We start from the raw sequence: 13,954 nt of genomic DNA, 5'->3' as shown, positions 1-13,954 counted from the left end.
CGGTGAAGATTCAGTTCACTCCAAATTGATTTACAGAGACTGATTATGGGTTGAGTTGTATTCCCTAAAAGGTTATGTTGAAGTCCTAACAGCCGCCGCCCCCAGTACTGTGACTGTGACCTTACTTGGAGATCGTGTCATTGCAGATGTAATCCAGATGCAGTCATACTGAATCAGGGTAGGCCTTAATCCAACGTGGGCTTCCCAGGTGGTGCTAATGATAAAGAATCTGCCTGCTAATGCGGCAGACATAAGAAACATGGGTTCATTTCCTGGGTCATGAAGATCCCCAGAGGAGGGCATGGCAGCCCACTCCAGTACTCTTGCCTGGAGAATCCCATGGACAGAGGAGCCTGGCGGCCACAGTCCATGGAGTCTCAGAGTCGAACACAAACAACCAACGTGGCTCAGCACAGAGCACACACGTGCAATCCTCGATCAATGCAAAATTACTAGTCCTTGTAAGAAAATAAAACAGAGCTAGGAAGAGAACTCCACATGAAGAGACGGAGATACACAGGCATGTTGGGAAGACAACCATGCATGACGGTGACAGAGACTGAAGTTACGCTGCCTTAAGCCAAAGAACAGTTGAGGTTATCAGAAGCTAGAAGAATCTTCCCCTAGAGGCTCCAGTGGAAGCACAGTCTTGCCAAAACCTTAATTCTGGACGTCTACTCTCCAAAACCGCAAGACAATCAAGTTCTGTTTTTAAGCTATCCAGTTTGTGGTTCTTTGTTACAGTAGCCCTAAGAAACTAATACACACAGTGACTACTCAAAAGTTATTTGATTTGTTGGCAAGATAACTGTTCTTATATAATCATACATAATTTTGCTCTCTCTATATAATTTTATATCTTTTAAAACTATATATAGGTACACAATGTGTGGCAATGCAGTTTAGTGGAAAGGATTTATGGAATCAAGCAGATCTGAGTTTAGGATTCTGCCATTTTCTCACCTAACCCTGTTTCTTCAACCATAAAATGAGAAGAATTAATGGAAATACATAAAAGCCTGTCTACTACAGACTGACATTTAATAATGTTAGTTCCTTTATTTCCTGTACTGGAAGAGTTAACCTTGAAGAGTTTTTTTTCTCTTTTGCCGTGCCAAGTGGCTTGTGGGGTCTTAGCTCCCCATCCAGGGATGGAATCTGTGTTCCCTTCAGCGGAAGCGTGGAGTCCTAACAACGGGGAAGTCTCTGATCTTACAGTAAAACTGGAACATTTTAATTGACAAAAATATATTGATCACACAATGTACTTTGTACTACAAAGATCTTAGACACATGTCCCCGCATTTCTTTCATCTTCCTTTCTTATTTCCTTATTTCTCTGCTGCTTCTTGCTCACACGATAAGGGTCAGAGTAATCTCAGGAGGTTCCATGAAGATCATAAAACTGATTCTTGAAGAATGTTGGTTACAATTTAAACAGAGAAAAACCTAAAAGAACATTCAAGGAGATTCCTTCCACCCACCCCAGAGAGGAAAGAAACAATTCATAATATGTGGTGATGCGGTATATGTCCTCTAATACAACAGGAAATACTTGAACTGTAACTTCATTACGCAAGGAACGATGTTTGTGAATGAAGACCACAGGTTTCCGCATTTTGGCTTCCTTGAAAGAGAATTAACGTTCCGTTTGACTGAAGTTTGTGCTCCTCTTGGCACAGGCAAGGCAGGCAGTAATTTTAGTTTCTCATGATGCTTTAAATTTCTCTAAAGTGTTTCCCTTTTTCTGTTCAACTTCAGTGATTCCCACTACTCTGCCTTCCGCTCACAGATCCGTTCCTCTGTATCATCGAATCTACTGCTGATTCCTTCTAGTGTGTTTTTCATTTCAGTTATTGTATTCTTCATCTGGTTCTTTTTTTATATTTTCTCACTCTTTGTTAAGAACTTCTAGCTTCTCACTATGCTCGTTCAATCTTCTCCCGAGTTCTCTGAATGTCTTTATGCTCGTTACCTTGAACCCTGTACTGGGCAGGTTGCCCATCTCCACTTCACTGAGCTCTTTTCGGGTTTTATCTTGCTCCTTCATTTGGAAGATACTCGTCTGTTGCCTCATTTTGCCTAATTTACTGTTTTTATTTCTAAGTATCTGGTAGGTTGGTTTCATTTCCCAACCTTGGAAAAGTGGGCTTCTGGAGATGTCCTCTGCATCCCAGCAGGACACTGCCCTCTGGTCATCAGAGCCATGTGCTCGAGGGGACCCCCTGTCCGGGCCATGTGGGTCGTGGTGGTGGTCTACTGGGGGCCGTCTGACAGGTGCGGCTGGCCCCAGTTCCATCGGTTGCCAGGCTGTTCCTTGTGTGGAGGCTGCTGGCCCCTGGTTGGTGAGGCTGAGGGCCCCGGGACCCGAGGGCTGGTGCTGGCCCGCTACTGGGTGGGGCTGGACACCGGGGTAGCTAGCTAAGGGGCTGAAGGTGGTGCTGGCCTGCTGGGAGGTAAGTCTGGGGCCCAAGAGGTCCCTGGGGCTAGTGATAACCTGCTGGTAGGCTGAGCAGGGTTCCCGGGGCTCTGACTGTAGGGCCCTGGGGGTCTTAGGGCTGGTGGTGGCCTGATGCTCGGCAGGGCTGGGGCTCCGGGACTGGTGCTGGCCTGTTGGTAGGTGGGCTGGGTCCTGGTACAGGGGGCTGCACTGATACAATTCTCTATCTGATACATCTCTTCTAAATATGTCTTCCAACCCATGACTTGCTTTTTCTTTCATTTTTTAAAAAAAATAGTGCCTTTTGAAGAACAAAGCTTTTAATTTCGATAGTCAAATTTATCTATTTTTCTCTTTATGGTTCATGCTTTTTATGTCCTCAAAAACCCACACAAATCCAAAGTCACAAATATTTTCTCCTGTGTTGTCGTCTAAAAAATTTATAGCTTTACCTTTTACGTTTAGGTCCATGAGCCAAGTTAATTTTATTTGTTTATGTTCTGAAGTAGCACAAGTTATATAACACCACCACCCACCCCACCACCATAAAGATATCCAGTTGCTTTAATATCTTTTGTTGAGAAGACTTCCCTTTCCTCATTAAACTGCCTTGGCACTTTTGCCAAAAATTAATCGACCATATATCTGTGGGTCCATTTGTGACTCTGCTCCATCCCAGTGATTTATATGCCCATTCTTTTCAATAACTCCACAGTCTTGATTACTGTATCTATATAGTATTACATTACTATATACAAGCCTTGAAATCAGGGAGTATAAACTCTCCTACTTTGTTCTTTGAAAAATTGTTTTGGCTATTCTAGGTTATTTGTATTTCCACACATTTCGGTATCAGCTTGTCAGTTTCTACAAAAAAAAAATAAAATAACCTTCAAAAGTCTGCCAGAGTTTTTAGTGAATCCAATATCAGTTTCCTAGAGCCATTATAGCAAAGTACCAGTATTCTTGCCTGGGAAAACCAAAGGTCAGAGGAGCCTGGGGGACTACAGTCCTATAGTCCATAGTCCTGGGGTCGAAAAAGAGTTGGACACGCCTTAGCAACTAAACACCAACAAAATAAACCACAGGCCCAATGACTGAAACAACCAAAAATATTCTCGCAGTTCTGCAGTCTAGAAGTCCAAAACTGAGTTGTCTATAGGACCGTGTTCTCTATTTGAAGGCCCTAAAGGAGGATTCTTCTTTGCCCTTTTCTTAGCTTCTCGTGGCTGCTGACAATCCTCGGCATTCCTTGGCTTATAAATGCATCACTCTAGTCAAGGCCTCCATCTACATGGGGCCTTCTTCCCTGTGTCTCTCTATGTATCCAAATTTCCTCTTCTTATAAGGACATAAGAAACTGGATTAGAGTCCACTCTAATCCTATAACCCGTAACACTTTGTATCAGCACTAATGACTATCAAGAACTCATTGGAAAAAAATTTTAAATATGGTCCTTCCTCAAGTAACTTAAAAATTTTGTTGAGAAGACAAAGTTAACATTTAGGAAGCTATCAGTGAAAAATGAAAAACAAAATTATAATTTAGAGTGCTTCAAACAATAAATGTTAACTGTGTATAAAAAAAGCACGCGCCAGGTCAGAAGTCAGAGGGCTTCATGGTCGACGTACCGAAAGGCTGGTGTAACAGAAAAGAGGCAAGAGGCTAAGAGTTTGGAAACAGGAGCAGAAGTGCAGAAGCAGGGACTGACATAGAAAGGTGAGCAAAGCAGCACATCTGCAACAGTCCAGGTCAGGAGACAGCGGGACAAAGTCGACAGAGGCCTCCATGGAGGCCGTGAAGGCTGGACAGCAGAGGTCTGATTTGCCACAGGGAGGGACACCACTACCCCAGAAGTCAGGCAGGAGGCAGAGCTGGTTTGCTCAAGAGGGCAGGACGCACTGAAAAAACAGAGCTCGGAGCAAGGAGGCTGGTGAGGGAGCTCCTGCTTCCTTTCCAATCAGTTCTCTATTCTGCAACCAGGGTGATTTTTTTTAAAAATTCAATTTGACCAAGTATCTCCTCTGCATGTTGAATCACTGAGTCTGAGATGCTCAAGGAATCAAAGATGATACCAAAATGTCTAACCCCAGTCTCAATAATGGCTGCATGAGCGTTACAGGGACCAGGAAGGCAGGAAAGGGATACAGTCTGGAAAGGAGGCATTAGCTCTGTATGGTTTATGAATAATTTGAGGTAGCAATTAAATGACAGCTAGAATTTGGCCAGGTTATGATGGGGAAGGCAAAGGCAGGAATATTCATGTGTAGAGTGTTAGAAAAACTGCACAAGGCTGCTCTTCAAATTCCAGAGGCAGGCATCAGTGGAGGAGGAAATGGCAACCCACTCCAGTATTCTTGTCTGGGAAATCCTATGGATGGAGGAGCCTGGTGGACCACAGTCCATGGGGTCACAAAGAGTCGGACCCTTTGTGACTAAACACCAAAAAAAAGGCAGGTGTTGGCGAGTCAGCTGAGACAGGCATGAGAGGAGTCAACTAGGCCTGTTCAGAAAAGGACCAGGAAAGGTGGCAAGGGTGGAGTCAGACAGCGGGGCAAAGGGCAAGGCAGGCCGGCTGGAGCTGGGACCGGGCCTTAAGCAGGAACGCGGACGGAATCCCATCCTGGAAAGAAGGCCGGTCAGAAATAAGGAAGCAGTTGTGGAATAATAGCTAACGTAACACTAAACGTTTTTTTTTTTAACAATATGGTATGTTCAAAGCATATAAATGACTTTATCCATTGAAACTTCACAAGAATGAGAGAGGTGACCATTACTGTCCTCATTTTACAGATGTGGAACGAAGGCTTGCCCAAGGTTCCACACACATTAAATGGCAGAGCCAGGACTTGAGATCACGGTGAGTGCAAGTCGCTCAGCCGTGTCCGACTCTTTCAACCCCAGGGACTATACAGTCCGTAGAATTCTCCAGGCCAGAATACTGGCGTGGGCAGCCTTTCCCTTCTCCAGGGGATCTTCTCCACCCAGGAATCGAACCAGGGTCTCAGCATTGCAGGCGGATTCTTTACCAACTGAGCCAGCAGGGAAGCTCTGAGATCATGGTAGTGAACCCTTATTCCGTGCCACGGTTTTACATATATGCATTTGGTATGTGTATGAGCGCTGTGTACATACACACACAATGAGGTTATTTTTGGGGAAAAAAGCAGGATGTTTCCCACCCTCCTTTCTGGTACATGACCTTTTCTCTGTTCAAGCAGACGTACGTACCGCCTCAAGGAGGATGGTAAAGGGAAAAGAGGGCAGTCATTTTCGGCTTCAAACCTCAAAACTGATTCTTTTTTTTAATCCATTTGTAACAAAACAATGGTTTTGGGAAGGGCTTTTTCTATATTCAAACAGCTCTGATTTATCAAGCGCTTGCCTTGGCCCACCATAACTGGTACAAGGTACAGGCAGGAAGAATTCAAGTTAGGATAGGAGAAATAACCCCACCCAGGAAATGGGGGAAAGGGTCTTTCTCACAGAAAGGGGAAAGAAAAGGCAGCGTGTGTGTCAGATTCCCTCTTGGCATGGGCTGAACTGTGTTCCCACAAACCCACACACTGAAGTCTCAACACCCAGTACCTCAGAATGTGACCCATTTGGAACCAAGGTCTTTAAAGAGGTAAGTAAGTTAAAATGAGGCCATTGGGGTGGCACCCTAACCCAACACTACTGGTGCCCTTATAAGAGAAAGAACCCAGAGAGGCAGGAACACAGAAGGAAAGCATGTGACGACAAGGCAGCAAGAAGGTGGCCCTCCGCCAGCCAAGGAGAGAGGCTCCAAAGAAATAGCCTGCCGGTACGTCAGCCTTGGACTTCTAGACTCCAGGACCATCGGGACACGAATTTCTGCTGTTTTTACCCAGCCAGTGTGTGGGATTTTGTACGGCAGCTGTAGACAACTAACGCACCCCTCTAGACTGAAACCCGTTAGGGAGGAAGGTTTAAAAAAAAAAAAAAAAAAAACCAAGGTAAATGTGGGGGGAATCCCAGAGAAGTGGAGCCTGTTTCTCACTTCCAAAGACAATTTCAGGCTCCCTTAAAGAATTTCTGTGTTCTTATGCTTGCTGGAGGGAAGGGACAGTGAGGGAGTTTGGGAAGGACATGTACACACTGCCATATTTGAAACGGATAACCAACAAGGACCTGCTGTAGAGTACAGGAAACTCTGCTCAGTGTTCTGTGGCAGCCTGGAGGAGAGGTTTGAGGAAGAATGGATACACACGTACGTAGGGCTGAGTCCCTTCACGGCTCACCTGAAACTGTCACAACACGGCTAATCGGCTATACCTCGATACAAAATGAAAAGTTCGAAGTGTAGGAAAAAAAAAAGAATTTCTGTGTTCTAACAGCCCCGGTAACAAACTGAAAATGGGAGGACAGAATGATAAATTGGAAGATATCCAACGTCAGCCTCCTGATACCTGTAGAGCAGGGATTTCAAGATTTCCAAAGTTAGTCTGACGTAGCAATGAGTATACCTCTCACCTAGACTTTGGTCTCCAACACCATTTTCCAATAAAAGGACCTACGGCTCTGTGGAGAAGGATTCTAGGCCTGGGGCAGGAAGTACACAGTAAAGTCAGAGCATCTTGTAGTGACAGAAGCTAAGGAAGGGGTCTGTGACAATGATGGGGTATTATGCCCTGAGGTAAATGAAACAGCTCCCAACGGCCAAAGCTGAAACAATCTGAGCAGCAACATAAATAGAGTGGCAGTGGATTATAAATTAACGTATAAAATAAATATCCATGAGTTCATATGATATAAATAAATAACTGAATGATAAATAAGGGAGAAAAGACTAAGGTCCATGCAGAAAAACTGCAAGTAATTTACATAGACACTCTGCCCTTAAAGAGACAGAACACAACTCCCAAGTCATTAAGCATTGGCTGTACATAGCAACCTCCTTTCAAAAGAGTACAGCACAGAAAAGGAAGAAAAAAATGCATTCTTTTCCTTTACGGTAACTTTACAGTGAACAGACCTGACAAACACTACCTCAAGCCAGGCGATCAAGGTCAGCACTGAGCAGGAAGTCACTTTGAGAGACGCCCTGATATGATGAGAAAGGCGCTTTCCTCGGCAGCCTTCCTCCCACAAACCATAACCTGAGTCTAATCCTGAGAAACGCATCAAACAAATGCCAACAGAGTGGCATTCTACAAAACCCTGACCAGTAATCCTCAAAACTGCCAAGATCAGGGCTTCCCTAGTGGCTCAGTGGTAAAGAAGCCGCCTGCCCATGCAGGAGACATAGGTCTGATCCCTGATCCGGGAAGATCCCACATGCCACGGAGCAACTAAGCCTGAGCTCTAGAGCCTGGGAGCCACACCTGCTGAGCCCATACACCCTGGAGCCCAGGCTCCACAATAAGAGAAGCCACTGCAACGAGAAGTCTGAGCGCTGCAGTTAGAGAGAAGCCCCCATTCGCTGCGACTGGAGACAAGCTCATGGAGCAACGAAGACCCAGCACAGCCAAAAGTAATAAAAATTATGGAAAAAAGCAAAAACTGTCGAGATCATAAAAAACAAAGTCTGAAAAAACTGTCACGACTACAAGAAGCCTATAGAGACATGACAACTAAATGTAATGTGGAATCTTAGAGGGGATCCTGGAACAGAAAAAGGGCATTAGGGAAAAACTGAGAAAATATAAACTATGGACTTCAGTTATTATTAATGCATCAATTGTGGTTGCTCAGTCACTCGGTTGTGTCCAACTCTTTGCCGCCCCATGGACTGCAGCACACCAGGCTCCCCTGTCCTTCACCATCTCCTAGAGTTTACTCAAACTCATGTCCATTGAATAGGCGATGCCATCCAACCATCTCATCCTCTGTCGTCCCCTTCTCCTCCTGCCTTCAGTACTTCCCAGCACCAGGGTCTTCTGCAGTGAGTCAGCTCTTCAAATCAGGTGGTCAAAGTATTAGAGCTTCAGCCTCAGCATCAGTCCCTCAAATAAATATTCAGGACTGATCTCCTTCAGAATGGACTGGTTGGATCTCCTTGCAGTCCAAGGGACTCTCAAGAGTCTTCTCTAGCACCACAGTTCAAAAGCATCAATTCTTCGGCGGTCAGCCTTCTTTATGGTCCAACTCTCACATCCATACATGACTACTGGAAAAACCATAGCTTTGACTAGATGGACCTTTGTCAGCAAAGTGATGCCTCTGCTTTTTAATATGCTGTTTAGGTTTCTCATAGCTTTTCTTCCAAGGAACAAGCGTCTTTTAATTTCATGGCTGCAGTCTCTGTCTGCAGTGATTTTGGAGCCCAAGAAAATAAAATCTGTCACTGTTTCCATTGTTTCTCCATCTATTTGCCATGAAGTGATGGGACCCGATGCCATGATTTTTTAATGCATCAGTAGGGGTTGATTAATTATGACAAATGTGCCATTTAATAACAGGAAAAACTAGGTGTGGCATATGAAGAAACTGTCTGTACTATCTTTGCAATAATCCCATAGATCTTAAATGTTCTAAAATAACTTTTTTTTAAAAAAAGGGTAACTTGAACAATCAATAACCTCAGATACGCAGATGACACCACCCTTATGGCAGAAAGCAAAGAAGAACTAAAGAGCTTCTTGATGAAAGTGAAAGAGGAGAGTGAAGAAGTTGGCTTAAAGCTCAACATTCACAAAATGAAGATCATGGCATCCGGTCCCATCCCAACACCTGATTTGAAGAACCAACTCATTTGGAAAAGACCTTGATGCTAGGAAAGATTGAAGGCAGGAGGAGAAGGGGACGACAGAGGGTAAGATGGTTGGATGGCATCACTGACTCAATGGACATGAGTTTGAGTAGGCTCCAGGAGTTGGTGATGGACAGGGAGGCCTGGTGTGCTGCAGTGCATGGGGTCGCAGGGAGTCAAACACGACTGAGCAACTGAACTGAACTGAACTTGAAAAAAGGCTGCCTTACCAAAATTCCCTTCACACACATCATACCTAAGGCAGCTATTTCATCAGGGCAAAGGGAGTTTTGGCTGGGAACATCCATAGAGTGGGCAAAGGTATATAGGGAGGTGATGCCACCTAAGGATCCTGATCTCCAAAAGACTGTGAAGCAAGTACCGACTGAGTCAGGCATCCAAACACCACTATTGATCTTAAGACAAAGTCCTTGCTGCTGCTGCTAAGTCGCTTCAGTCATGTCCGACTGTGTGTGACCCCGTAGACAGCAGCCCAGCAGGCTCCCCCGTCCCTGGGATTCTCAAGGCAAGAACACCGGAGTGGATTGCCATTTCCTTCTCCAATGCGTGAAAATGAAAAGTGAAAGTGAAGTCGCTCAGTCGTGTGCAACTCTTAGTGACCCCATGGACTGCAGCCTACCAGGCTCCTCCGTCCATGGGATTTTCCAGGCGATTTTCCAGGCAAGAGTTCTGGAGTGGGGTGACTGTCCACATTGCCCTGGGGACATAGAAGATTTAACTTACATCTCAGACATGACTGTGACAATGAGAATCTTAATAGTCAGGATACCTTAGATAGGCTGTAACTAAGGAACTCTCAACGTGACTGGCTTACACAATAGGAATTTTTAAAACTTTGTCTATTTATTTTTGGCTGTGCTGGGTCTTCAGTGCTGCTCTGGCTTTTCCCCAGTGGCGGGGCCACCTTCCCGTTGCAGTGCTCGGGCCTCTCACTGTGCCGGCTTCTCCCGCTGCGGAGCGCAGGCTCTGGGCGCACCTAGAGGTCTCGGCAGCTGCAGTACGTGGTCTCGGTAGTCGCCCCTCCTGGGCTCCAGAAGACAGGCTCAGTGGTTGTGGTTGCGCGGGCTGAGTTTCTCCGAAGCATGTGGGATGTTCCCAGGTCATGGACTGAACCCCTGTCTCCTGCATTGGCAGGCAGACTGTCTACCACTGAGGCACCAGGGAAGCAGGGAAGCCCCAGGAATGTTTCTTTATTTCACATAACAAGTCCAATAAACTATTGTAACACTCCATTCTACCAACTTCAGTGCCTCAGCCATTTCTTAGCTAACTTTTCTGGCACTCTGGTTACCCTGATTTCAGGTATCACGTAGTGAAGCAATGACAGCTGGCAGAAGAGACCGACCGCTTCTTCAAGTGTGACCCTCTGAAGAGTACTGCTCAGGTACTTTGTAGAATGTCCCTGAATGTGAGCTCGTCCGATGCTTTTTTATGATTAGACTGGAGATTTTTGATTTGGGGGAAGAATATCACTGAGGTGCAAGTACTACTCTTTTAAGGAGCAAGGAAGCTTCCCCTCGCAATTCACTAGCCAGCCCCTTCCTAAACTAAGCACTGGGAATAATGAAATTACCGGAATCAGTTCAGACCAATCAGGACACAGCCCTGAGTCATCAGGAAGGATGTATACCAAACCAAGGGGTACAAATGACTGCTGCAGGGTCAGCACCAGTGTGCACTATGGGCAAAAGTCCTGAAAGGCAGAGTGCCCTTAAAGAGACTGCACTAACATGAATAAACATCAAAACAGGTCTAGTTTTAAAAGGAAGACACTTTTAATTGTCAATTTATTTGTTTCTCCAACATTATCACCATCCAGAAGGATTTTAGATCATTTACACATGATAAATCTCTCTTCTCAGCTCTTGAGGGAGTAGCAGGAATAAAGGAAACACCTCTAAAAGACAAATTGCATCTTCAGCTCATCTAGATACCTACGGCAACATTTTCCAAACTAGTGTGCTTTGCTACATTCTTCTGTACCATGGTAACAAGTAGGCCATGAAAATAGTAATCTGTGATCAAATTAACTGATAGAGACTAAGTTAAACAAAATTAAACAGGCTTCTTTACTAACACATCTCTCAGAGCCTTTATATGCTAGCAAGATTATATATTTGAAGAGGAGGATATACTACTTACACTGTTTAACATTTTCCTCCAAAAAAGGTTTTCCTTTTTTGTCCTGACCATCTATGAGCAATTTCTAGGATAGTATTCTGTTTAACACCACCTTGAGAAATACTGCTGTAAGAGGAAAGCAAAGACTCAAGAATATAGTTTATTATTATTAGACATTGGGGGGGGGGGGGAAATCAGCGAAAAATAAGTATGCTGAAGAAGGTAGGAAGCAAATTCAGAGAATTCAATGATAAAGAAGTGAGAAAGGATACAGTTCCCAAAATGTTAGAGACCATCAATTACTGAGAAATTGAACAGAATAAGAATAAAAATGCTTTTTGATTTGACCAGGAAGACTGCCATTTGTGACCTTCAAGACAATAGCTTCAGAAAAGAGGAGGAAAGAAGGATGGTATACAGAATGAAAAAAAATTAGAATGGGGATGAAAAAAGAAATGCATGAAACATTTACAGACCACCAATAACTAGAGTTTAGCAGTGAAAGTAAAAACAAAGACATTGGTTGACTGGGAGAATGGAGTATATGGAAGAATACCAAAAATTTTAGAACAGCGAACACCTACACGTGGTTGAAAGTAAAAGCGAAAACCTACAGAAAGAAACTGATAATCACAGCCCAGTAGACGGAAGAAATGGAATCCAGAGTATAAATCACTAGAAAAGACTTATCTTTCTTTCCAGATGGTAGAGAACTTGAATAGTAATGCCTCACCATTCAAGTCTGACGATTTCCTTTTAACACTCCCAAATTTCATGGATATCTGTTTATTCCACCCCAGAGAACTTTTCAGTCTATAGAGTTCAGTATGTAGTGTAAGTTTGCTAATCTGTTGCTCCTCTCAGAAGCTATGCTGTGGTGAAGGGTAGGCTACTGAGAAGCACTCACCTCAAGTGCTTTTGTGGGCCTCAATCCTCATGAAATAAGAAACAAAGTAGTGGCTGGTGACAATAAGGAAATTGGGAGCTCAGGAGATTTTAATTTATAATGATTATCTATAAATAATTGACATACAAAATAAAAACTTATAATGGGAACACACACTGACACACAAAAACACTGTGAAGATGACCAAAAGAGGGTCCAAAAGAAAGGTATCTATTATGCTTATCCCATCCAGAAATTTCCATAGGTCTGGTATATCAACAAAAACTGCATAGGTATAAATTAATAATATAGTTCCCAGTATACTGGTGAGAACAAAGACTACTCAGCACCAGTCTAGTTACAGTCTAGCTTTAAACTTTCACAATTTAAACTTAGTATGGCTTTCCAACAACTAACCCTAAAAGTTAAGCATACAAAATTGTACTTTTATTTCCTTTCAAGATCAATTAGGACAATGACATGAGATTCTGTTGCTTAGAATGTTATTTTTAGAGTCTATCTTTTGGGTTAATTTCACTAACAATTCAAACTGAGTACATAATTTTGGATTACCTATGTCCAAGTCACAAGTGTGGTTCATATATGGCTCCACAGCCCACCTATAAAAATATTTTGATCACAAAAAAAGGCAGTAATTCTGATTCTTTAACTGCTTAATACATAGCCCTATAGAGATTTAAGAGAAGTTAGACTGCTTAAAAAATATATAGTGATCGCCGTAAGTAGATGGGTTAGAGGAGGCCACATTGTTTAAATAAAGAAATTAATAATGATCAGTGAGCATGGAATAAAGGATAGGGCAACAATGCTCACACCAAATCCGGCAGTCTCCAGCCCTGTGTATCCGTAGACGTAAGGCGGCCGGCCACATAGACCGGCCAGATCATCACGACTGCCAGCTCAGCAGCCCGGCTTGGGGAAAAGGCGGCATCCACGGAGAGGCCACCCTTGAGAACCAAACACTTACAGTTTCGTCTGGCAGGGACCAGAAAACGTGGCCGTGGCGAACCAGTTAAAGTCGGACAGAAACAGGGTTGTTAGCGGCAAAGGGAGCCTCCAAGGCTGCGACTCTGGAAGGCAGAGGCAGCCACGGCCGCGCAAACACCCCCGCCACGGAGCTGAAGGAAACTATGGGGGCTGGCGGAGGCGGCTTCGTGCTTACCTTGTCATCTTCGCATCTCTTCCCCAGGCCCTCCCGGGCCTGCAGCCGGCTGCTAAGGCGGCCGTAATCGGCCTCCTTCTGGTCAATCTGTTTCTTGTGCGAGTCCACCAAGAGCAGGAGGTCCGAATTGCGCTTCTCCAGGCGCCCGCGGGCCACCTCGGTGCGCTGGACCTGGCCCTGCAGCTCCGCCACCTCCTCCTGCAGCAGGACGTGGCGTGAGGAGATGCTCCAGTAATTGAAGGCGAGCACCGCGATCACCACCAGCAGGACCGCCAGAACCAGGGAGGGCAGGCGGCCGGCCCGCCGGTTCGCCCCAAAGCCCACCATGGGGCCGAAGCAGGCCGCGCCCGGGAGCCTCGGCGCCGACACCTGCGGGCAGAAGCTCAGGCCGCAGCTGAGGAGTCGCCCGGGGGACGCGGCCCCAGGGCCGGCCGACGCGGGAGGCCGGCCGACGCGCCCGCCCGCGAGCCGGAGAAGGGGGCGGGGCCGCCAGCCGCAGGCCCCTCCCCGCCCCCCCCTTCAAAGCCGGCCGAGGCGCGTTCCCTAGGCTTTCCTCCAGACCCTGCACCAGCGGGGCGGAACCCGGAGAA

At 45.3% G+C, this 13,954-nt stretch overlaps 1 protein-coding gene across 2 annotated transcripts in view; it reads right to left on the bottom strand.

Annotated features, from left to right (window-relative positions):
* Nucleotides 1-13,932, bottom strand: part of GOLM2 (golgi membrane protein 2) — an 88,950-nt gene extending 75,018 nt beyond the window's left edge. Inside the window, exon 1 of one of the 2 annotated variants that reach the window (XM_019969396.2) lies at nucleotides 13,365-13,932. In XM_019969396.2, the coding sequence (XP_019824955.2) occupies nucleotides 13,365-13,691 (327 nt within the window). In that variant the 5' untranslated portion in view covers nucleotides 13,692-13,932. The remainder of the gene's footprint in view (nucleotides 1-13,364) is intronic. The other variant, XM_019969399.2, reaches the window with a different exon arrangement.
* Between the last annotated feature and the right edge of the window lie 22 nt (nucleotides 13,933-13,954).

The sequence above is a fragment of the Bos indicus genome, chromosome 10 (assembly GCF_029378745.1).
Source record: "Bos indicus isolate NIAB-ARS_2022 breed Sahiwal x Tharparkar chromosome 10, NIAB-ARS_B.indTharparkar_mat_pri_1.0, whole genome shotgun sequence".
Taxonomy (NCBI): Eukaryota; Metazoa; Chordata; class Mammalia; order Artiodactyla; family Bovidae; genus Bos; species Bos indicus.
Note: the sequence above shows the minus strand (reverse complement) of the source record. Positions and strands in the feature narration are given on the sequence as shown.